The following is a 26,591-nucleotide window of genomic DNA, read 5'->3' as shown; positions in this document are numbered from 1 at the left end:
CCCATGTACCCTTGTCAATGAATAAGAATTCAAATGAGTAGTAACTGCCATTTTGGAATAAATAATATCAATACAAACTGCTTAGGGAGATTCATCATTTCATTTTGAGCATCTGGTCTTCTACTGAAATGGATTAGTTTGGTTTCTTCTAGTTTTTACGTTAATTTAATGAAGGATAGTTTATAACAAGACAACTATAAAGTATCAATACTGGGAGGTGATGAGGAACACTCTGTGCTTTGTGTACCCATAGAGTATTTAGGAGAATGTGTATTATCTATTACATGAAAGAATGGAGCTGTACAATACAATAATATTTGGTAAATATTAATGCCTATCTTAGAAGTAGGGATGCCTGAGGAATTCAGTCTCTGTAAATCTGATATAAACTGAGTTAATGTGCACCTCCCAAACTAATGTGCAGAGTAGAATTTAGATCAACTAGATTTCACATTTCTTGAATGGCCAGCTCAAAACTCGTATTAAAATACTTTTCAAAACGCTATTGGAGGAAAAAAATGTTTAGAAATTGGGGGGGGGGGTTATATGAATTAAAATGTGAATTTGTGTGGGAATTCTTAAATATACAATGCAAATTAATGAAAACAACAGGACAGGCTTAGGGCAGATAAAGATGTTTATCTAGATAGGATTCACTGGGCAGTATCTAACATAGTACTTCTGCTAGTGCAATGGAACTTCTCCTCCCTTCCCTCCCACCTCAGGCCCTCCCCAAATTTGCTCTAGAGTGTTTGGGGAAAACACAGATTGGGGGTGGTGTGGAGGGGTGCAAGGGAAGGAGGGGAAATTCTGCTTTGCAGCCAAAAGTCATTGCACTCTTGAAGTACATTGTTGGATAATGACCCCCTGTCTCCAGTACTACCCTTTGCTCTAGAGTGTTTGGGGAAAACACAGATTGGGGGTGGTGTGGAGGGGTGCAAGGGAAGGAGGGGAAATTCTGCTTTGCAGCCAAAAGTCATGGCACTCTTGAAGTACATTGTTGGATAATGACCCCCTGTCTCCAGTACTACCCTGGAACAGGTGAATAAGGAAGGAGATTGTTCACACCACAGCTATGATCATTGGTTTGTACTAGTGAACTGCCCCACCAGCCACACAGTCTTCTCTTCACCATTCTTGCATAAAGTAATAAATTACAAATCCGAAAAGTCTATTTAGCAATCCAACCACAGCTTTATTTTACATCTTTTGACTTCTTGCAATGCCCCAGCAAAGTTCAATGAAGAGAAAAGAAAAGAGGGGAAAATGGGAGGCAGGAATGAAAGCAAACATTTTAGCAGCTTGATAAATCATTTAGAATCATAACAAGGCTTACATACAATTGCAAAGAATTATAAATTATATGCAGCCTGCCTTCTGCTTTAGTACAAAACGATGAGTGAGAGTGGCCGAGAATTCTATTTCCTTAAGTTCTAGCTTACAATTTAGCACAGCTTTCATTATAATGTGGCATTTATGCCACAAATTTTTCAGCTACTCAAGACAAACGTTACTTGAAGCAAATCTAAATTGTGTATGTAGGCAAAGTTTAATACTTACCCCTGGAGTGCTTTTTCTCCAAACCAATCTCCCTTTCCTAAAGTACGGAGGAAGATTGAATCTTCTCCAGGCGAATCTTCACGAGTAACATTTACCTGAACAGAAGAGTTTTTAAAAAATGACAGTGAAAGGATATTGGCTCTGAAAAGGTATATTGTACTGAGAAAAAGCTGTAAACTAAATTTTCTGTTCATATCCCAGTTCCATAATGAAGCCTTCAAGAGACCTTTTCCAAGCTAGCATTTTCAAACCGTAGTCCCCATCTGGAAAAACGGGGCTATAATACTGGACTAGGAATCTTGCAAGTATTATTAAGTTAATTTAAGGGTATACTACAGAGCACAGCGTTTCTATGTGCTGCTCTGGTTCGCCAGAAGCGGCTTAGTCGTGCTGGCCACATGACCCGGAAGCTGTCTGCGGACAAACGCCGTCTCCCTTGGACTATAGAGCGAGATGAGCGCCACAACCCCAGAGTCATCTGCAACTGGACCTAACAGTCAGGGGTACTTTTACCTTTTACAGAGCGCAAAGAAAAGATGTCATATCAATACTTTGCTTTCCTCTTCATCGTAACACTGTGATGTCAAATACCTAGATTTTGTAAAAGCATCTTATGATGCATAATATAATGTGTATCTCCACCCAAAGCCAACAGATTTTGTTTCACATGATTCACAACACATAACTTGAGCTGGACTGGACCAGTTTTCTAAGTCTTACATTTATATAAACCCTGGCTCATCCTGTTTTGAAACAGAAAAACAACAGCAATACTAAACAATACTCAACCATTTATGCAGTTCAACAACGGGGTTATAGGGCACACACAAAGGACTCAAGTTGTATTTTAAAGAACTGAGAAAATACTTGGGAATCTTTTTTCCTCTCCCAGAGGAATGATTGACTCCATTGGTTACTATAGGGGTGGGGAAAAGATGCTGTAGGAGGTAAATCTGCGGGGGGGGGGGGCAGGCCTTCACTGGGGAATGGGGACTTTGTCCAACCCCTGGATTTGGCCCTCACGTGTTTTAAAATCATCAATATACAATGCAATGTGGGTATGTGGCCAACTTTCAGAGGGTTGTGGGTATCTTTGCCAGCTGAAACAATTGCCAAAGCGCACACAATCCCTGGCTGACAAAGGCTTTGCTCAGGCAGTACAAAGCATTTTTCAGGCGGAGAAGGCAGTAATTCTTCTCCTGATGGATTTTCATCCAAGCGGGGGTGGGGGGAATGAAGGTTTTAAGAGCTTGCATCTCTCCTTTGAGACAGGCAATTTAACAAGCCCATGAAATTCTTTCCTGAGCCTGGCGCAGGAAATGTTCACTCACATTCCCAGTTTTGGTTGATATATTTTTCTCCTAACAGTTTCACAAGGCTGGAACTGAATGTTATGGCAGGTGCTGGGTTGCTGCCCAAAATAGCAGCCCCTCATTCTACCCCCTTGTTCATAATGTCAGGAATATGCTACATGGGACACAGATGACATCATACAGCTGCGAGTTTTCCTGTGTAAGAGTGGAGTATGGAAACTTGCAATGTAATAAAGTCATGCAACAAGGATCTCCAGATATTTAAGGGAGATTGAAAGAAGTATGTGGGAGAGGGGCTCATATCTGTCATAAGGTGAGGTTTCAGATTCAGAACTGGCCCAACTTCTGCTGGCAAATATGAAAGGTGGGGCTCCCCACCTGCCAGTCACATGACATCATACAACACCAGGTGATTCAACTTCAAAAGTAGGCTGCAATGGATGAATCAATTCAAACTATGGCTGTAAAGGAAGATTCTCCATTTGCAGCCATGACTTGAATTCAAGCATGTGTCTGATTCAAGCAGCAGTGGCAACTGCAAAGGAAGAACTAGAAGTGCTCACGGTGACTGCATTCCTATGGCAGTTTTCTCTAACTGTTAAGTTCTGCATTATATCTGAGCTTTCACACGACGTAAAGCCACTTCCGAAACTATAGTGGAACATAGTGTAAGTTTAGTATCAATTTCTGTGTTATTTACTTCCAGGAAAAAAGCAGTTTGCAAATAATATGGAAATGAGTTTTAAACTTGTGCTATATTCCACTATAGTTCTGGAACTGGCTTCTACATCGTGTGAAAGCTCCAATATATCGTGGAAATTAACAGGGAAACATTGTGAAAGTGGAATAAACGGCTATCTGAACGCTCATCATGTATACGGCCAATTCCTCTTTTTCAGCTTTAATTTGGTACTTTAGCTCTTTATTCTGTTGTCAGAGAGACAGAAAAAAGCGTCAGATTCAAAAACTGAACTCCACCTGCAGGTGGGAAAGGAAGAATTGGGAGTGCATTTCAATTTCTTTTGAATTTGGTAATACAGCTTTACCTGTCCCATGCCTGGTGTCATATGTCATTAGGGGATGGGCAGATGGGTGTGTTTTGGGCCAAGTCACAGCACAGGTCAAATGGGGAGGCCGGCCTGTCCTAATTAGGCCTGTAGGCTGAGGTTTCCTACCACTGATACTATGCTTCATTATTCCCTCTAGAAAAGCCAAGCCTCCACGTTTCCTCCTAAACACAGTTGCCATGAAATCAATTGCTGGAGTTATGGCCAGGGAGGTGGAGGTGGGGGGAGAGAAAACTAATATGTAGTATACTTAACATAAATATAATACATCCACTTTATTAATTTCTAAGGTATTTACATAACTTATGCTTTGAGCTTAAGTAAATATCCAACATTAGGATCATTATGTTCGGTGACCAACTAGTCTTTGTTCATTCTAATTACCCTCCACATTAAGCAAACAGATAAAGCAAAGTTCACATCCAGTAGCTGAGAAACAGAAGAACTGAAGATTATGCAGTTTAAGGAGGAGGTCTCCATAACAGGTCAGAGACAGTTGCAAGTTTGAAGGCCATGTTTCTGGCAGGCTGCCCTACATCCTTTCTCGATAAACAAACCTGATCTCTGCAATAAGAGGCAATACATGTTCAGGACTTTCCCTCTAACTCATTTTTTTCTACTATTTTTTTTCATCCTTGTTAAACAAAACATATTAATAAAAATTAAAATAGAGCACAGCAAAACTATTAAGATAGCATTAAAATAGGGGTATAATTAATACAAAACATATAATTTGATGTAGAATGCACCAACAGAAAAATCTCGGAGCCAGATTAAAATATTACTAAATATTACTAAACTGGAAATAGCTTTTCTCTCAAAAAAGAACTCTACTTTCAGCCTGCTGTAACAGTATTTATTTATGCTCTACATCTTTGGTTTACTTTGTTTATTAGTAATAAATAAAGAACTCTACTGAGTGGGCACTTCCACTGAAACCCTACCACCTACCATGGGGCCTGGCAGATTGGAGAGCTAACAGAAGGGCATACAGAATAGTAATCAGATGAATCAGCTAGAGACAAGCCATAAGATTCATATGGTGCAGACTATTTAGACAAGTAAAGATGATAACCAGCACATTGAATTGGTCTGAAAAATAAAAAGAAAGCTTTTTCAGACAAGCTAGAAATGGAATAATGTGCTCTCATAACCTGGTCATGGTAGATGTGGCACAGAATTCTGCACTGACCACAACACAACCATGACTTAGCATTGGTGACAGGCCAAGTCCTCCCATCCTAACCAGATTTTCTATAAAAGAAGTTGAGCTCCTTTCCAGAAAATAATAAAGATAGTTTGGCTCACAAAAAAGGCAAGCTAACTGCCCACCCCTTCCCTCTTGCCTAGTCATCCCATCCCTTCTCAATTGTCTTCCCTGATATTCCCCTGATGCCCCCAAACCTCTTATACCCTTCTGTTCAAATTATATTTAGTGATGGCACACTAGGAGCAGAAATGGCAGTGAAGACTACAGCAAGGACAGAGATAAGCCCTCTCCAATCTTTCCCTCTAATATGCTGCTACTATGCAGGACCAGAAGTCCTGGCAGCCCTTGCAGGTTGTAGTTTTTCCAAGGGTTACTGCCTGTCTCCTTATCTTAGTCTCTGATGCTGCCTGCCAATGCTATTGCTGTCCCACTTTCCAGTTACAAGTGTTATTTAGGGGGAAAGGGATTAGGGAATCAATGAACTGATGGTGAGGAGGTCTGAGGTATTGGAGAAGCCAAAGAATAAATTCTGGAGCTCCTATCTGAGCCTGTTCATCTTTAATCTGCACATTGACTGTAATTCACAATTTATGTAAGTACCAAGTTTCAAAACTGTTGAGATTCAAAAGCCATTTGCTATACAGTCTGAGTGGGCTGGCGTGTCAAAACAGATGCAAAAACTCCAGAGAAACGTGCAGATCTCCTGGATATAACTTTGTTGTATTATAAACCAGCGTGTTTATATTTCTGTACAGATCTGGGGATCGTTCACAGGAGTCTCATCGTGTTTGGGAAATGTAACAGGTAAATTAGTTTTAACAGCTACACAATCATGTGATCCCTGCAAGGGGAAAATGTGTACAGCTCTGTGTAATAAAACTCTTTAGGTTTTTCATTTGAAAAGTGCAGCCTCCATCGCCAACACCAAGTCACAACATCAAATTAAATGTGAAATATTGCACCCCCCTTGGCACTGCATGGGGAAAAAGCGAGGGTTGGTGTTACATCCCTATAATATGCAACTATTGCTTATGACATGCACTTTAAATAGGGTGCCACAAGAGCTTACCTTGCCTTTGCTGATTATGAAGAAAGTGTCCCCGCGAGCACCTTGCCTGATAATGTACTCTCCATTTTCATAGTGCGTCTGCAGAAAATAAAAAATTACAAGAACAAAAGAAATGTTGAATGCTTGTCACCCAACTTGCAGTTTTACAGTTTCATAACATAATTCTTAGTGATGCAGCAGCAGCAGCAGCAACAACTTGTTCAGGCATTGCAACTTTAAGAAAATACCTGTGGCAAGGAGTAAAACAGCTCAAAAGAAATAAGTCTTTCTCATAGCTTTCATCAAAGTATATTTCACACACTGTCATATACATATAAGTGTCACTTCACAAGTCCTCCTATCATTGTTTGTAGTAGTAATTCTGCTTTTCACTTTTCCCATTATCAGTAGTCATGATGGAAATGGCAAGATATAATTTTATTTCTGAACCAGTCTGAATTTGGCTATCTAACCCACCAAAACATCCAGTCCCAAAATTGTCATTTGCAGAGGATCCAAGGGCATATTTTCCTGTTAAATCGACAGTTCTGCAAAAAAAGGAAAGGTCCTTCCGGCAGAACATGAGTTAAAGGTAGCTGATGTCAGTACAGAGGCTACATTCCCAAAGCCGGGGGACGGGGAGGTTCCTCTTGTCCAAAAATTAAGTCCACTGAGGTAGTCAGTTCTTCTCCAGCAAGGATAATCAGGGGACAGTGTCTTTTATCAAAGTTTTAAATTACATTGTTCATTAAATGACATTCTATTATGTGGAATTCAATGTAAAAAAACAACAACAACCCAAACAAATAAGCATTGAAGCATAAAAAATGAGGAGTATTGAAAAGGTGTAACAAAGTATAGACCCAGTTTGCTTCCAGAAAGTTGTTCACCATAAATCCTGATTTGCTTGTAAGGAAATCAGACAATGTCAGCTATTTATTATAACTCCCATATAAAACACAGTTACAGCAATATGCTTGTCCCTCAACTATGAGAAAAGCAAGTGTGTATGTGTTTGTGTGTAGATCAGGAAAATAGTATAGGGGAAGGCCTTGAGGGATTATTCTCTGGAGAAGATAATAGATTTTCCACATCTTGCTTGCTTAGGTCCTAAATTTAAACCAATAAACTTTGGCTATGATCGCTGTGTCTCTATTTGGGGTTTGGAGACAGTGAATACTTCCATGAGAAGTAATCAGGGATGAGCCACCCATGAGGCAAAGTGAAGGGGGCAGGATCCAAAGGGGTGTCACAGGCTTCAAGGAGCACATTACCAGCTGCTACAGTGCCAAGAGTGGCTGTAGCCACTTGGAGGCTGGGTCAGCCTCCTCCTCAGCAGCCCCCCCCCCCCCGCTACCTCCACAGCACCTCTGGGCAAAGACGCAGCACTGCTGGTCTCCTCCCACCCTTGAGAAGGGAATGTGGAGACTGCCCTCTGGGGTGTCCTGGACAGGCCTCTTCATCCTGTAATGACCTTTGTTTCCCAGTTCAGCTGTTGGGTGAAGTTAATTTGATTCCTCGCCCCCTTGTTCCCAATGTAGATCTTCACTCCCCCTCATCTCTGGCGGGGAAGCACCATTTTGTGGTTAAACTCAGCTGCCAAAATATATCAGGCCAGCTTTGGAAGTAATCACATTATTGTTTTTAAAGGGGGAGGTTTAGAAATAGTAAGATGCCTCATTTTAATTTCTGACAGGACTAACTGCATGGCAATTATTTGTAGAATGTAAATAATACATTTATTTATTAGTGGGATTTTTTTTATTAACCTCAGGGAGAAATTGTAAATTCTTCATGGGGGGGGGCAATAGGAAGGCCTCAGTTATCCAATAAAATAGCATAACATTTCATAGACGCTGTAGCTAATTAAGCCCTGAAAGAATCCAAAATTTTCTTTGTTTTCCCCGTTTTCCTTTCCCTGTTTTTTAGAGGCAAACATACATTTCAATGTATTCTATTAACTGTTAGCATAACATTACAATAACTCTAAGACTTGTAAATATATGCAAACTAGTTGTTGTTTTTTACAATGTTAATACCTAATACCTTGAGGCAAATAATTCTATTGTAAAATTATCCAGAGTAGCAACAGAATCCTATACATGTCTACTCAGAATTAAGTCTTATTGGATTCAGTGATGCTTTCTCCCAGGTAAAAGTTTATAGAATACCATCCTGAAATTATATCCAATTCTTATGTTTAAATTATTTATTTCTGAAAGAGCAGCACCCTTCCCCATCTCCTTTCCAAAAGAGACACCTTCACTCTTTTTAGACTCCATGCTCTTAATCGTTCTAGCTGCCCTTTCTGAACTACATTCAGTCATGCAATATCCGTTCTGAGATGAGGTCAGCAGTATGGCAAGCTGTATTTCAGGTGAGGATGAACCATTGACTTCTATAATAGCATTATGGTATTTTCTGTATTCCTCTCTATCCCATTTCTTACAAATCACACTCCAGGCAATTTACCCATGTAGAGCAATGCAGTATAGACAGTAATACAGGAGACACATTACTTACTTCCATTCCACTAATGTGAATGGCACTACTGTGATTGACATTGAATTTCATTCACACTAGAGAAGTTGAATTGCTAAGGTTAAGAAAGGCCAAGCATTATTAAATCCTCCTCCTCTTGGAATAAGTTAATTGTTGGTCTTAAATATAGTAGTAGTAGCAGCAGTATACAAAAAAGGTAAAGGTAAAGGACCACTGGATGGTTAAGTCCAGTCAAAGGTGACTATGGGGTGCGGGGCTCATCTCGCTTTTAGACCGAGGGAGCCAGTGTTTGCACACAGACTTCTTTCCGGGTCATGTGGCTAGCATGACTAAACCACGTCTGGCACAATGGGACACCGTGACGAGTACCAGAGTGCAAGGTAACACTGTTTACCTTCTCGCTGCAGTGGTACCTATGTATCTACTTGCACTGGCATGCTTTCAAGCTGCTAGGTTGGCAGGAGCTGGGACACAGCAACTCACCCCGGCAGATTTGAACCGCCAACCTTCTGATCAGCAAGCCGAAGAGGCTCAGCGGTTTAGACCACAGTGCCATAATAACAATAATAATAATGCTGATTGCTATACCCAAGCCAGGATGGGAAGGTGCCTTATATATTGCATAAACACAACTGAGATTTACCAGTCAAAACCCTGAGAGATAATCTGTTTATATGTGGCATTCATGGGTTGTTGTTCTTGCTAGCACTTGGTGATGAAATGGCAGGGCAGTAGGTGAGGCAAGGTATAATGTTAAAAGCATGCTGCCCCTTTCTGGGTTTTTCTTGCTATAGCCCTAAGGTCTTCTGCTGTCTTAATGACTCAATTTTTCAACTTTGCTATCCGGCATATCTCCCCACGGAAGCCCTCTGCAGATACATCTTGCATTTTCTGGAACGCAGCTGCAATTCCCTTAGGTAGCAGTTAGCCAAGAATAATAGGGCTCACAATGGGGTATTTTCACTAACAGCAGAAGCTGAAGGATCACATGAATCTTGACAATTAGGCAGTGTTGCCAATAACAGTTACTTGGATCTCTCATTAAGTTCAGTGGAAAAGTTTACTGCACTATCCAATGAGCAAAATGGGGAACATAGTTTTCACTTGCACAGATGCAGTCAGCACTTTTTATGCCTTTTCTCTCCCCACAGAGGGCTTAATGGAACTGCCAAACTTATTTGGCAGTTGCATTATAAGTTTGTATATGTGCAGGAAATCTAAAATGGGTCATTTTTGTGAAATACCCTACAAAGCCCTAACAATTTATGGTGTGTGTTTTTTACCACTGTAGATTATTTGTTTTCCTCAATCAAGCAATTAGTTTTTGTATTATTCAAATAACCACTTCTCAGAAGGAAAGTCAAACACCTGCTAGATCCTCTCAGGATTATAAAAATAAAAAGTTTGTTACCATTTAAAACTGTCACGTGAAGGTTTACATTAAAATTTTGGTAATTAGATTTCTAGCTGATTCAGTTTGCATTTAGTAGAATACTGACACATTGAACAAATGAATGTGTTAAACCACAGCAGTATACAACAATTCAAAGGTGGCACTCCTGATGGTTAAAGGAGACTAGCACAAAATTGTCACAAAATTCTAGTCAAACTCATAATCTAACCTCCCTTCTGGTATTGGGGATGCTGAATCTTTTCCCGAGGTACCTGAGCACCTAGGGGAGATGTCAGAAATGACATCCCAGTGCTTAGTAACACATGGGACATGTATCTTTAAGGATGCTGGATGTTCATATTAAGGTCTCAGGCTTCTTGGGAAACTACAGTGACCTGGCAGTGGTTGGTTAGCCAAATGTTCCACAGAGGCTTAAAACCAGGGGCATTATGGTAATATTCATCTCCTTTGGTTACTCTACAACATTCAATAATGAATGTTTATTGTCTTAAAAGGCCAATGGCTTAATTTATTGATCCATCAGTTAACTAGAGCAGACTAATAATCACAATAATTTATGACAACTGAATGGGGCTAGTCATCTAGATAGCATCCTGGTCTACCAGCCTATCAGAAAACACATACAACTAATTAGGAGTTTTAGAATGAAGGCTGCAATCCTGTCAGTGGTACTTGTGGGCAGGATTAAATTCCAGGTGAACAATTAAGTTAAGCAGGGTGACAACAAATCATAATCAAAGATAGTTGATTCCATGTTGATAATTTAATTCTTCCAGCTACTGTACTTACAATCAGTCTAGGAATACGGGGCAGCTAGGAGAGTAGCAGTTGAGTTATTAACAAAGATTGAGAACTGTTATTAGGAGGTCTGCTGCCTGGCGATGAATCTGTTTGCAGGTGGCAAATGATGATTGCCCCTCGTAATGAGAACCTTTCAGTGGGGTGTGGCACTGTCTGCTTATTATTGTTGCTATTACCATTTTTATCTTAGTCTGCCTTTTGGTCAACAGGTCCTCAAAATAGCTTACCAAAATACACAGAAATATAAAGCATACTCAATAAAACCTCTTTAAAACAATCACAAAAACAGTTCCTGAAGGAAGTCTGCTGCATGAAATGAACTAAAACAACCCCTTTCCATCAATATTGCATTCATTTCCCAAGAAGTGGTAAGAAGAGGATTTACAAGCCCTTCACATTTCCCCCTATTTTGATCTAATTCCTGGAGCCATTCACTTATTCAGCAGTTACATAATAGCTGGAAAACAACCTCAAGTCATGTATTCTCTGGTTATTCTATTAATTGGAGGAAGTGAGAAGTGGTAGCGTAAAATTTCTGCTAAACATCACTGGATGACAGCGTGCCTTCTCTGGGCTGCTGAATGTTGTAAAACCAAGCTCTTGAATGGCGCTATAATTGCATTTGACAGATGTCTTGACTGTAATCTGTATTTAGAGTTTATGATGACTAGAGCTTATTTTAGGTATTTAATATATTGCCCTATGTTACCAAATTCCAGGTCAGCTTTCAAAATATAAACTGCGTATTTTAAAACAACAGTATCTCTAAACATCAACACAACAAACCACAGTAAAAAACAACAACACACAACTTGTTATTAAAATCAACAAATGCTTGACAAAAATACTTCTTTAACTGTTGCCAAAATACAATTAATGTCATGGAACATGCCCAATTTGGGAAGATTGTTTTCATGTATGTTTTCTTAATTAACTTGTTTTTATTTCTTAACTTGTTCTCAAAAAGCAAATATGACAATGATCAAGTTTTACTGATACCTGAGTGTCATTACCTGGGACCCAGATGAATGTCATGACCTGAGACCCACTGGGGTCAACATAGCAGGCAGGCATTTCTGAGCATACATTGCTCTCATACATTGCTTTCACAGCACTCATATTTCTGCTTTGAGTCAGTTTCTGCTGAACAATAGCTTACAGTCCACTATCAGCAGCTAGCAGGACAGCAAGGAGAGGTTGTGCCGATTAGGAACGCAGGAGATCTGCCAAGTTCCTTCAGGCTAGCTGGAAGGTGAAGTACAGAATACCCCTATACTGTACTGACTTGCTCTCACCCTTTGTCACAGAACAGGTTTCTGATACACAACTGACCTCAGCCTGCTGAGCCTGCATAAACATTTTCAGTCACAACCACAACGTATCTGTGCCATTGTCCTGCATAAAGGTATATAACTAGCTAAGCAGAGATTTTTCATGCACCTCAACCTGTCTTTTTGCTAATAAGCAGGGGCTCGCTTATCAGCTTCACATACCAGAAATGTGAAGTGGCCTTGAAGAGACTAGAAGCTCCAAAATGATCGCTTCATGTAACAGACGACCAAAAATGCAACATTTTGAACAAGACAGAAGAGGAGTGAATTTATAAACTTTGTTCAGAACTATCTGTTGCCATGCTTATTTGTCAACCAATTAGAAGAAAACATGAAGAGTCAACAAGCTGTCCACAGATTCTGTTATCCAATCATGTTGCTGAAAGGGATTGTTCATGAGCTAAGCATGTAAAGAAAATGTTATAAAAGTATCTTGAATTTTGTATTTGGGCTCCAGAATTTGGAGAATTCCTCTGGATCATTTATTCTTACCGCAGTCTGCAAAAAATCTGAACCCTTTCCATGACGTTGCTGTCTTTATTTAGCTAAAGAGGACTGGCATATTTCCAGACCCCCTTTGTAGGGTAGCATTACTACTCCTTCAATAAATCCTTACATCATTTGCACAAATACTAAATAGGAAATCAATATTGTGCAACAGGAGCTGGCAATACATAGTGCAAACCAACATATTGGCGATTACATTTTCTCTTAATTTGAAAGACATTTCCTTTCCCTAACTATCCCTTTTTCATATTTTGCCACAAGGAAAATATATATATATACTTTTTCTGGTGAAATACAGGGTGTTGGTTTAAAAGAAAGACGATAAAAAAAAAGATTAATTGCAGCTGTTCATACAGTTTCAGTGACATGCTGCAATATAATTGTATTCTTAGAGCCTAGATTGCAAGGCTTACCATACAAATCACAAGGCCTTAAGAGATGCACATATCAACAAAGAAATTATTACTTAAGCCATGAGAAAAGTTACAGTATTGTTGAGTTGCATAGCTTTAGAATTATGCAAAAGTGAGACACATAGAATTGTACAGTTGGAAAGGGGGGTCATCTAGACCAGCCCCCTGCAATGCAGCCATACACAACTGTTCCATGCAGGGATCAAACCTGCAACCATGGGATTATCAGACCAGGCTCTAACTAACCTCAGCCACTTCCATCTGATCATGGAGCACGGAGCACTCCTTCACACAGCACATAGGTAAACTATGGAATTCTCTGCCACAAGTTGTAGTAATGGCCACCAACTTAGACCACTTTAAAGGGGTTTAGACAAATTCATAATAGCAATAAGGCTATTAATAGCTACCAGCCACAACGGCTGTGTACTGCTTCTAGTTTCTTAGGTGGCATGCCTCTGAATACCAGTTTCTGGAGAATTAGGGAGAGGGTGGTTTTGTTCATGTCAAGCTTATGGGCTTCCCAAAGGCATCTACTTGGCCACTTTGTGCGTAGGTCACTGAAACAGATGGGCCTTTAATCTGACCCAGCAGGGTTCCTCTTTTGTTCTTATTTATACCCTTGCAGCAAGTCACCACAAACAATATTTTGCTAAAGCTGCTATTTAAAAGAGAGATTTTTTACAATTACACACACACACACACACACACACACACACATTTTCCACTTAAAATAGTAGGGTGCCATGATAATGAAAACAATCACAAACATTCCTTTCAAATTGCAAATATGGCTGAATCAATTTGAATGTTTAACATCCATTTTCCTCCCTAGAAGGTACAGAGCCAAAAATGAAAATCTAACCAAGCTTATTTCTAATACCAACAAATCAGGCAAACATTTTGGACCTTGTACGCTTCAATGAAACAAAACAAAAACCACCTCTCTCTGAACCATAATCCCAGTACATAAATAATCCCAGTACCTATGTTAAAACTGAGTAATCCTCTGCACCAGAAACCAGAGTTATTAAGAAAAAGGGATACTAGATGTCATGAACTGGCAGGACAACAGGGGGAGGAAGGGGAGGATCCCAGCAAGGGCTGTAACTGGGACTGGGACACACCAGGGCAAACTGGGGATGGGGAAAGAGAGGTTGGTATAGGAAGTACTCACAAGGAAGATGATGATGAGGTGGGAGTCAGTGCATAGGAAGCAGAGCAGCAGCACCCATCACCACAGTGGGCCCTGTCTCCACTAACACAGCAGGCTCTGAGGTGTAGGGAGCAGCATGCAAGTGCTCCAGAAGGCTGAGGCAGGCAAGGGCCCACTAGCTTAGCTCTGGGAGGAAGTGTGTGATTCCTCAGTTGGAGTAGGCTTGGAACAGGTGAGGGTCATATGCCTCGTCAAGCCCAGGTGCTGCAATCAGCAGGCAAAGTGCAAAAGGGAAGCAGAGCTGAGGTGCTGTGTCTGCTCAATTGCCTATGTTGATGGGACTTGATTTGGATGCTCCTGGACTTCCATGGGACTGTGCTTCAGGCTTGACTCTAGTATCTTGACTGCTGGCCTTGGCTACTTGGATTGACCCTGAACTTCATTTCCTGATCTTTGAATTTTGAACTTTGCTTGCATGGATCAACCCTCGGACTCTGAACTTTGGCATACTGACTTGCTGACAACTGTAGCTTACACTAAAGGACACACTTTATTTTGTGGCACTTTTGAATCACACTGTTGACTAGAAATCTTGATTTCATAATTATACCACTTGTGATATGAAAGTTGAAATTCCATATACATTTGTAGCTGGCATTTTACCTAGGCAGGAAAAAACAATGCCCAGATTTCTGCCTAGCTCCTGGACTTGATCGCCTGTTAAGCAAGTGAATTTTTTTAACGTAAGAAAACCGGGAACACAAGTTCCTATAGGAAATAGCCTACTATTTCCTAAAATCCAAGACAAATAAAATAACAAGGGTGCAGTACATTGCAGTGGACAAAATGCTAATTCCAGCCAAGGGAAGTGAGTCAAATCAAATCCCTGCTCATCCATGAAGCTAACTGTATTATCTTAGCCAAGTCACGCAAGAAGAGTTTTGCTGGGTCAGGCTGACCTAGTCCAGCAGTGTAACTGGGCAACCAGATGCAGCGAGTTCCATCCTTAGTTATGAGATAAGTATGCTATCACTTGAAAGAAACAGCAACCTCTTGCCTGCTGGAATGTTAGGATTCGTTTTGATGTTACTGGCTTCTTCTCTTTAGTTCCCCCCTCTCAATATTCTTTAATTTACCCCATTTCTTAATTAAACAAAACAACAGAGAAGTGTTCGAGTTTACTTGCTTTAATGTTGGAGTATGTTTTCCAAGTATGCCATCATTTTGGCACCATGTAATAGTTGTGAATGTCAACCAGGCTGCTTGCTCAGCGCTCAGAGGATTCCCCCTGTATTTGGAATCTAAATACAATATTGGCCCACTCCACATAGAGGGGCTTCTGCCGCACCACATCTGTCAGTTCTGACCTAGCTATAGGGATTTGGTAAATAAGGAAAATGATGCAGGCAGCTCATGTTATAGCCTCCAAGCATATAGTCATTGTGACAGCTAATATTTCATTTCTACTGCTAGACATCTGTTATATCAAAGTTGTAAACTGCTGATGAAGAATCAAGTATCATGAATCAGGGGATTAAAGTTCCTTTTGCTGTGTATAACAAAGGTCCATAGAGAGAAACCAAACATGATTCACTCAAAACTGACACTTGCCCTTGCAGCTGGTGTGTAACATCTAGGAATCACTAAGGCTTGCACATTGTACAGCTGGATGTATCTGCTCCTGTTAAACAATAAACATCTAAAGCTGTATTTGAAAGGCATGGATCAAGTTCTTTACAAAAGCCTGCAAAATTTTCCTGTTTCTGCCTATGTTTTCCTATGAAAACTATTTCCATTTTTATGAGGGCATTTGATGCACAATCCCCCCCCCCCAGGAAGCTGGGTTTCTGGTGTTTTCATGCCCACCTGATGGGCAAATTGTTTTCATCTAACAAGTTGGTGCTGAACCGCATGCTCCAATGTCTGAAAATGATCACTATGTATCAATGCACAATGGTGTCTGAAAAAGTGCACAACTGCTTGGAGTCAGTGTGTGCTATGCCATGTTTAATTGCCTTTGCAGGCATTGCTATTCCACATGGCTTCATATCTGAAAAATATCAGCATGTATTAGTCCACAGCCAGTATAAATCTAGTGCTTTTCTGAAAAAGTGCACAACTGTTATGAAAAACTGAGCGACATCACCACACTTTTGTTTAACATAATGGTGTTGTATTCTAATGAACACCAAAAGAGCATTGTGAAGTTTACATGGGAACATATAGATATGCCTTACTATTGGTCAGACTATAGGCTGGCAGTATGGTCTTAGGCATTTCCCAGCCTTGCTACATAAGATTGATCTAAATTGTAGATTTCAGAGACTGATCTTGGGTGCTCATGGATACAGAGCATTTGGAATACCATCGGGCTATGTGTCTTCCCAATCAGGCAGCTAGACCTCATTTGGCAAGCAAAGATGCTGGTCCATGTACTAACATGTTTTGGCAACTTTGGTTCAGTGCACTGTTTGTGTATTGCTATTTGACCCTGCTGGGTGACATTTTAATGCCCAGAATCCTTTGAAACAATATTAACAAACAAACAATCATGATGGTGAGCTGAAAACCATTTTTCTATTTAATGGAAAATAATTGTTTGAACAAAATGTTTATAACATCAACCTTTTCGACTAAAGGTTAGAGGCTGTTTTTTGTTTTTTTAGGATACACTTTATTAAGTTGTTAAATGTCATGTTCAAAAGAATATACAGAACAAATGAAAGAGAAATGTCCCAATCCAAACACCTATAAGTCACAACAATGAATCTTCTACCCCTCGTGTTAAATTCAGAGCATTCTTCTCAAAGCATATAACTCAACAGGTGGTGAGATCTAAAACTGAACAATCATTCCTAGTATTAAATAAAATATTAGTGCCAAGTTCTTTTTACATAAAGGTATATTATTTTAAAAGCTATGTGCTGCCTTATAGGTCCAGGCAAGACAGTGAACAAAATAAATGCATAACAGCACAATGCAGTATTATAATAAAACTTTAAAATTAATATGTGTCAGAAGGCAGTACATGAAAACCAACCAGTATGAAAGCCATTTCCAGAGGCATCACAATAAAGCATCAATAAAACAGCAGCATGACAATAAAACATACCTTAAGAGACATGCATAACTGGTTGGTTTTCAAAGCGTTTTGAAATACTGCAAATGAGGGGTCCAAGCACACCTCTTAGGTGGGGTTGGATTACACAAGGCAGGGATCACTACTGAGATGACACAGTCCCTACAGCCCACCAGTCTAACTCAAGACCAGTAAGTAAATTACGGCCTCCAATGCCAAGCTTAAAGCATGGGCAGGTTTGTGTGGCATAGGCTGTTCTTTAAACAAGTTGGGCCCAAACTAGGGCTTTAAAGGTCAAGTCCAGCACTTTAAACGTATCAATAAAATATGTTGTCTGGCCTCAACAGTCACACCAGCGGCCACATGTGGTACCAGCTGGTTTCCAGATCATCTTCAAAGGCAGCCCTATGTACAGTGCATTAAAATTTTAGTTAACTAGACTGCAGGCTAATGTTAGTTAACCCCTGTTCTCTTCACACGCTTTAGCTGACTTATTACTGGTTTCAACCTACGGCATATTTTTGTAGGCTACTTTGAAAATGTTCCTTTAAAGTGGGTCAGAAATTCATCATCCTCAGCATTATAATTTATATACCGCCCTATACCCAGAGGTCTCAGAAATCTTTTTAATGTAATAATTTAATGAATAAATTGTCTGAAATATCTGCCAGGGGCAACAAAAGACAAATGCGTAAAAGCAGCTGGTGTCGAGGTGAGCACTGACATCTGGATTGAGGCAGAAGGTTGTGGTGTGTATGTAGATACAATATTAATTATTCCTTAATTGAAATAATTTGTTATTAAATCTGATTTTGCATCACAAGTCCATAATATCACAGAACTAGATTCAGCTTAGCAATGTATTTATACCGCAGAAGGTTAAACAGGAAGAAATTTGCTTTTAATGCAGCGAGATATATATATATATATAGGCTTTTGAAAAAGATAGATATTCTTATTGATTATTTTTAAAAACCAAGGCAGAATGGCATTCTCTAAAACATTTCACCCTCTATGTTTAATCTTCAGCATTGCTTCACAATATGAATTAGGTCACAAAGAGTAATAATCTATTTTCACAGGGACAGAAAGATGCGGCCAATATGAGGCAAGATCTTCAGGGCTGCTATATTTTATACAAAAAGATAAAACTGCACACGTTTCTAAGAGCAGCCAGGGTCAACTAATAAATCAGAGTGATAGGGCAAAGTGCCGTAGCAGAGCACTACATAAAGCTTTCTAATCTAAGATATAAATCCAAGATGAAATGTTGTCATCCAGCAAGAGAGACAGACACAGCACTGGGGCAGTGTGGCTTGAAACATAGCAGAGGGCAGCACTGGAACATGCTGGTTTCAGTACTGAGTGAGATTGCTCAGCGGTTCTTGCAGAATTGAGCCCACATGGCAAGATGAGGATAAATCATATGGCAAAGGGGAAAAAAAAGTGACATAAAAACTAATGGCTATGCCCATCTCTGAATATCAGTTATTAGTGGGGAATGAGTGCCATTTCAGAAGTTTAATTTTCAGTGTATGTTGAAAGCATAGTATCTGAGGGATAGAAGCATGTTTTAAAAAATGATATATACAGTGGTTCCTCAGGTTACAGATGCTTCAGGTTACAGACTCCGCTAATTCAGAAATAGTGCTTCAGGTTAAGAACTCTGCTTCAGGATGAGAACATAAATTGTGCTCCGGAGGCACAGCAGCAGCAAGAGGCCCCATTACCTAAAGTGGTGCTTCAGGTTAAGAACAGTTTCAGGTTAAGAATGGACCTCCAGAACGAATTAAGTACTTAAGCCAAGGTACCACTGTACATATTTCTGTGGGTCTCTCTCTCTCCCCCTTGTGTATACATACATATATCCTATAATATGTGTAAGTGGTTCTAGTGATGTTCAGGACTGTGTTCCCTTGTCTGTGAATCAAGTACAGTACAGGCAACCCCCGATTGCACTCTGGGCCATTGCGTGTGACGGCAGAGCATGCATAAGCCCATGCCACCCTGTTATGGCCCCTTTCTGGCCACTTCCGGGTCACAGTGATATGCACATAAATCAGTTGTTGCCCAAACATTGATATGAACTAATTACATTGGCTGTAATAAGATGAATTTTCACTCTTGAGGGTTTCACAGTAGCCTGGGTTCTGTTAAGGCAGAACTTTAACATTAGTGTGTGTCACGGCACATTAGTAATGGCAAGCAACAACAGCTATTCTTGTGTATCTTGGGCCAAAATAAAATGGTTTAATTTTACCTTTCCCTTGTATCATCTCATACTCAAACGTATGAATAAGGTCAAAAGGCCATGGCTTCCTATTTTACTATTTATAAAACTGTTTTCATCCTGTCTTTCACTTAAAAATATGTCTTAAGGAAAAGTTACATACTTGTTCAAACTTCTCTGAAGCAACACCCTAAGGCAGTATTATAACACCACTCTCTTTAAATAGTAGCTCATCAGCCTTAAGTTTACACATGAATAATTCATTATTAAACAGTCATTTTCTGTTCTTCAGTCCTTTAATTACTTGGCTGTCTATTAGGCTCTGCTCCAATTGTTCACTCAGAACCACTCAGGATTATACCAGATGAAATAACCAGAAAAGAGCCCTGTGTTTAAAAGAATTATCACAAATGATGTCAATATATGAAATTATGATTTATTTATTTATTTATTTAGAAATCCAAAGAAATTCAATTTTTTTCTTTGTAAGAATAAGCTTATAACAATTTATAATATATATATATGAAATGTAACTTCTCCTTTAACAACAATTAGCACTTCTGACCAGCACCCTATCTTCCATGTACTGAAATATAGAAACTAAAAAGTATTTCCCAAAGGCTGTTGGGGAAAGAAATAACAGCAAAAGGGTAAAGTATGGATTCTGACCTGCTGGGAGCCTGAAAGCCCCCGGTTCCTGCCTCTTTCCACCTGGCTTCATAAGAACTGCTGCTGCTCCTGCCCTGCAAGGACTGGGGTATTTTGGGGAAAGTTTTGTCCGGAGTTTTTGCTGGTATTTATATTAATTATAACACAGGTGGTGCTGTGGTCTAAACCACTGAGCCTTGGGCTTGCTGATCAGAAGGTCAGCGGTTCGAATCCACACGACGGGGTGAGCTCCCGTTGCTCGGTCCCTGCTCCTGCCAACCTAGCAGTTTGAAAGCACGTCAAAGTGCAAGTAGATAAATAGGTACCTTCTCTGGCCGGAAGGTAAACGACATTTCTGTGCGCTGCTCTGGTTTCAGTGTTCTGTTGTGCCAGAAGCGCTTTAGTCATGCTGGCCACATGACCTGGGAAAACCATCTGCGGACAAACCCCGGCTCCCTTGGCCTTTAAAGCGAGATGAGCACCACAACCCCAGAGTCATCTGCAACGGGGTCCTTTACCTTTACCTTTTTATATTATTATTTTTCTGTTTCTTTATTTTTTTGTGGAAATTGTTCAGTTTGGTTATGTAGTTTTGATGTTATTTATGTATTTTTATGACTACTTTGCTATGTTTGTAATTATGTAAATCTTTTCATATTGTAAGCCGCCTTGAGCATTGTTTTAACTGTGGAAAGGCGGCATACAAATAAAATGATGATGATGTCAAAAAATAAAAACAAAAATATTAAAAATCCATCTCATAACATAAAACAAAGGACAGGATGAAACTAGCATTGAGGTAGGAGAGACAAACTTAAAATTAAAAGCTAGGAAAAAAAATTCTAAATTCTGAAGAACTGGCCTGAAGCGTAAATGAGAGGAAAGTAACTAAACTGCTCAACCTGAAAACACATTTTTGCAAGAATTTTCACACACCCCCACACACATTATACAGAGGGTAAATGATACGGCTAATTAGTATTATTTTTTTATATGCAGACCACTAGAGGAAGTGCATGACTGATGTACCACCCATTCTATCCCTCTTTACTGCTCTCCTGCAGTGAGTAAAATCCATCACTAATTATAGAAAAGGTGAATGAATGCTGAGGAGAGCATCATGTTCTGAGTTACAGCATTTCAGTGTTCATCAATATAATATTTATGAGATGGCTGTGCATACATGGCCTAATTGAATTTCAGAAAAGTTAAAGCAGTTTTAAATCCCTTCCGAACAATTTTGCAGAGCTAACACCCTAATTTATAAAACCACCAGCAGATGATCACAAGGTACATTTTAATCTGCTTTATATGCTTGCAATTCAATGTTTTCTGGATTTCAACACACTTTTTTATTTGCTTAAAACAAAGATGGTGTGTCATCGCTGGGTCAATCCTTTCGTTTCTATCACAACTACATAACAAAACACCAACGCAACTTTTTAAAATGCCTCACTAGAAGATACATTCCTAGGGGTTGACAAATACCAAGAAGGAAATTATGTAAATCCTTTACTTCTTTAGCTTCACACATTGGCTTAGATTCATACATTTGTGAAATGGGCATGGGCCACTATAGAACAGGAGACCCAACAAGAGAAAAATGATATGACACTATGTATGATCTAGTTGAGATTCCTGCAGAGGGTTGTGTTACAGTTAGATGATCCTTGGGGTCTCTTTCAACTCCATGATTCTATGAATCCATTACCACAATGGTATGGATAGTATTGTTATTCTGGTTATAAAGAAATTACCCCAAGCACATAAGATGATAACTTTTCCTTTATTACATAACCAAAGACCATGTTTCTTGTTGTGGGTGGCAGGGATCTGCTATGACCAGTGTATTTTTCTGGGGGGTACGCAGGGGTACGCATACCCCTAAACATTTTATGAATCTAAGTTTGGCTTCATTGAGGGGCAGTATTTCAATATGAATAGGGAAACGAGAGTACCCCTAATATTTTTTTTGAGAAAAAAGCACTTTTACTGTAATCCTGTGTACACCTACCTAATAGTAAGTACCATTAAAATCAGTGGGCTCTACTTCTGAGTAAACCTAATTAGTATTGTGCTTCACATAGTGTACAAGAATCAGAGAACTTGTGTCCCCAGTTACACCAATCAATAGTGCAATCCTATGCACAGTTTGCGTGGAAGTAAACCACACTAAACTCTAAGTAAAACCAGGCATAGGACTGCTTCAGATTTATAAGCATTGTCACATATTTCTTACCAGTGGAGATACTGCAGTGAGGTGACTGAAGGTGGCAGGGGAGGAAACAGGAGGCTACAGAGGAGCAGGCAGCAGTGACGGGGCAGAAGAGGGTGAGGAAAGTGGCTGACAAGTATGGATGGCGGAGAGATGCACACTCCTCATGGACCCGGATCTGCCATACCCTCCCAGCTGCCCCCAGCCTGCCACCTGAGGCAGCTGACTCACAAAGCCTTATGGGTGGGCCAGCTCTGTTCTTGCAGAATGTAACAAACTTAGGGGGAGAAAGAAGTTTGCATTTCTTAGTACAAATGCTCTCTGCTGTGAGAAAATGACCTTCTAGCTGTGAAAAGTTAATGGGCAGATTTCTATATAACGATGCTATTTAATAATGTAAGAACAGCATGTGGCATCAGGACAATGGCTCATCTAGTCCAGCATCCAGTGGGCAAGCAGATGCCTGTGGGAAACTCACAGGCAGCACATGATGAGCACAACAGCCTCTGCCCACCTCCAGTTCATATTGCCTCTTGACCTCCAAGGAAGGGCATTTATCTACTTGTCATTTGTCCTATGGTCACATTGATAACAACAGGAAATAGAATAAAATCCCCATGAAACCCTAGCCCTAACAAAAGCATCTTACAGAATGGCAGGTGGATTGGCTCACTTGTTTGCGTTCCATGGAACTATTGCTCTATGGACCTCTTTTATTCCCTTGAACATATTATTTGATTAAAGTGCACTGAGATTCTTGGTTGTCTAGGCTGAACTGTAGTAAGCTACTGTTTAGAAATCAGTGTGTTTTGCTGGCACAGACTGTGCAATCTAATGTTCAGAACTAGTTTTGTTTTTGTGTTAGCTATACTTTAGACTTTAATAATCTTCCTCTCTTCTTCCCGAAGTTTGGGACTGACTTCCCCATACCTTTTATTTTAGACGCCTTTATGCTCCCAGAGTGTTCTGTGCCACACTATTACACTGGAATTTATCTTGAGTTTACAGATCAGTTTCTTTTTATGAGGTATGCTATTCAATTCTGTCAGCCTCTCCACTCTCATTATTCACAGAGAGTTGAATACAAACCTGTTATGGGAGCATTGAACAATTGAGTCCTCCCCACTTCAAAAATACTTTTTAGTGACAAATACTTGAGTCTGATGAAACAAACAAAAAAAGGGTCGCTTTAACAGCTTGCTCTAAAAGCCAGTTAAACTGAAATGCTAGAATTTAGTTGATAGCATAGGGGAAACTATTTTTCTCCCATCAAATGATTCAGGGCTCACATATCCATACTTAAGACTCACACAGAGGTATGTGTGTGCATGACTGCAGTCATGGGCTGCAATTTCTTACTTTATTTATAAAAAAAAATCTATAAACCAACCACCTGCATAAAATATCAAAAATATCAAGACAGTTTAAACCAATGCATACAGATACAGGCAACCCCCAGTTTGCATGGGGGTTGCTTTCCGGGTCATTGTGTCCGATGGCAGGCCATGTGTAAGTCCACCTCACCATGTTATGCCCTATTCAGTGTCCAACCATGGCGCATGCATGCGTGCCTTGAACACACACAAAATGGTCGTTGTCTGTACAACACATATGCACCAGATCTATGCATGTATCTTTTGCTAAATGCCAACACTGTTGCTCAAATCCAGTAAACATTGTAAATATTTAAAAGTCAGGTTTTTTACCTGGATCTCTGCTTGGGTTTTTTTTTTTAATGTTATTACTATCACCTTTTTCCTATGCAAGTTAATGGAAAGATCTCTATATCCCAAGAGGAAGATAGAGGTTGTATCCCCCAAAATCTGTGGTTGGGGCAGAGGTCCTACCTCTTAGCAATCACCCTTGGGGTGACAACTTGCGGGGAAGATGACATTTCTCCCAGGACTCAACTAGACTGGTAAAGGGAAAAAACGATTTACCGTATATGCGTTGTATGGGCGATATAACATGGCACCACCAGATGGCGACATGTAGTCCCGTTTTTTCTCTACCTGCTTTCCCTGGTTAAATTAAAACACTTTAAACTGAAACACTTCTTTGATGTGTCTAGATCCAGCCCCAATCTTTCCTCAGGATCCATGGTCTTCCCCTGCTCTTTCCCCCTCAATCTCTTCTCAAGTTAATGGAGAGGTTTCTCTCTCCCAGTGAGAAGAAGCTGTATACCAAAAATCCAGGGTAGGGGAGCCACCACCACCAAAGACCTTGCGATACGAGGGCCCTTGCTGGAAAGGGTACAGTTTCTTCCACTACCGTCTTCTCTGGTGATCCAGAGGCTTTTCCCACCTATACAAGTCAAGAGAGAGATTTCGTCTCCAGGGAAAATAGGCTATAGCCCTCCAAATTGGGGGGTGGGGTAGGGGACAGAAGTCCACTTCTCAGCAACAACCCTTTGGGCAACAGGGACCTTACTGGGGATGCCATTTTCCCACATCAGTCTTTCTTGGGGATCCATGTTCCTTCCCCCTCCCCCACTACCCACCTGCTATGATTCCTATTTCACCACCAGGTCCAAGGTGAGATCTGTTATTAAGGGAGAACCACTGCAGATATTCTGAAACTTGCCCTTTATGAAGGGGTATACTACAGTTCAAATTATGTGGGGTGGGGAAAGGGGGAGTTGCAGCCATTTTTAGATTCCCTATTATAGTGAATGGTGCTGAAACCAGAGTTGTTAAAGAAAAAACAAGTCAAATTGGAAAGGCCCAGAGTAACAAATCACACTGCTTCCCACAGCTACAAATACAAGCTAGATCTTGGGGCTAGTGTGCACACTCTCCACACACACAGAGAGACGGGGGGGGGGGTATTATTTTTGTGTGAAAGAGCTTTCAATCATGTCAGCTCTCACCTTTAGTCTAAAGTTGTACCATGCATTGGAACAGACTTCCAGAAATGTTTACACAGAATTGTGGCCTTAAGCTATTTTAGTTCAATGATCAGTATTATTCTTATACTATATATATTTAAAATAATTCACTGCTATTAGGCATGCCATAGGATGATGACTTGCAGGGCCGTCTTAAGCACATGTGGCGCCAGGGTGCAAAGATCCGCCTGGCCCCTCCCCCCCCCGTTGCCCAGAGTGGTCGACCTTTTTTGGGGGATATCGCAAAGTTGTTGACAGCTGGCCTGACCGGCTGTCTCAGCAACAACAGAGGAGCCCAAGGCAGTGGCAGCAGAGCAAGGCCGGGGCCGGATGCCGGGGGAGGAGCAATCAGAGCCCAGTGCAACACCGCCTGAGGCAGTGGCAACTAAGCAAAGCCAGGCGCCTCGTGTTAGCAGCGTGTGCAGGAGCGCGGAGCCGGCCGGCTGACTTAGTGAATCACTCGCCCGTAGCAGAAGAGATGCGGCGCTCCGACGGGCTCTGCTCCGCTCAGCAGCGGCTGTCGGCTCTTCCCAATTCCCGGACCCCAAATCTTGGCTCCGGACTCTTGGCCTGGCGCCCCTGAGAGCCCGGCGCCCTGCACCCCTAGCGCCTATGGGTAACACGACCCTGATGACTTGGTGCTTTGATAATTCACATCCATTACAATATGCTAAATAAAATCATCATACAATTTCCAAGTTTAAAGATGTGATCTCATTACATAACAGCCTTTTTACCACCATCCTCACAACAGCATTTGCACATAAGAATCGCCTAATAGGCAATTTCAAGTAGCTTTTTTTGCTTCTGTGTATTAGCTAACAGTTTGTAAGAGAGCTGCACTGCAGCCATGCTAGATTATTCACAGTTTCATAAGGAGAAAGAGGATATTAAATTGTGCTATGAAGAAAGGAGAGATTATTCCTTGCCTCAAACAGTGCCTGTCAGCTATTCTCATTCAGTGCTTGTAAGACTACCAACCTAGATAAAATGCAGTTACTTTGAAAGATAATTTAAGTACCTTTGATTTTGATGAAACATCACAGGCAGAGAGATTTCTATCATGCATATGGAATGCTACCCATAAATAAAAACAAAACAGAAATCCAGAAAACCTTCTGAGATAAACCATATTAGATAAGGTTGAAAAAGAAAAGCTGTGCTCCTAAGTACACGTATTGGTAATAGTGCAATCCTATATATTATGCGT

General features: G+C 40.4%; 1 protein-coding gene across 2 annotated transcripts in view; it reads right to left on the bottom strand.

Annotated features, from left to right (window-relative positions):
* PRKG1 (protein kinase cGMP-dependent 1) overlaps positions 1-26,591 on the bottom strand; it is a 653,626-nt gene that overhangs the window by 112,057 nt on the left and 514,978 nt on the right. For both annotated transcript variants that reach the window (XM_083443672.1, XM_083443673.1), the window contains 2 exons: positions 6,220-6,297; positions 1,561-1,655 (listed from right to left, as the gene is read on the bottom strand). In XM_083443672.1, coding sequence (XP_083299798.1) covers positions 1,561-1,655; positions 6,220-6,297 — 173 coding nt within the window. The remainder of the gene's footprint in view (positions 1-1,560; positions 1,656-6,219; positions 6,298-26,591) is intronic.

The sequence above is a fragment of the Podarcis tiliguerta genome (genome assembly GCF_965153285.1).
Source record: "Podarcis tiliguerta genome assembly, chromosome: 5".
NCBI lineage: Eukaryota > Metazoa > Chordata > Lepidosauria > Squamata > Lacertidae > Podarcis > Podarcis tiliguerta.
This window is presented reverse-complemented; position numbering and strand designations above follow the sequence as displayed.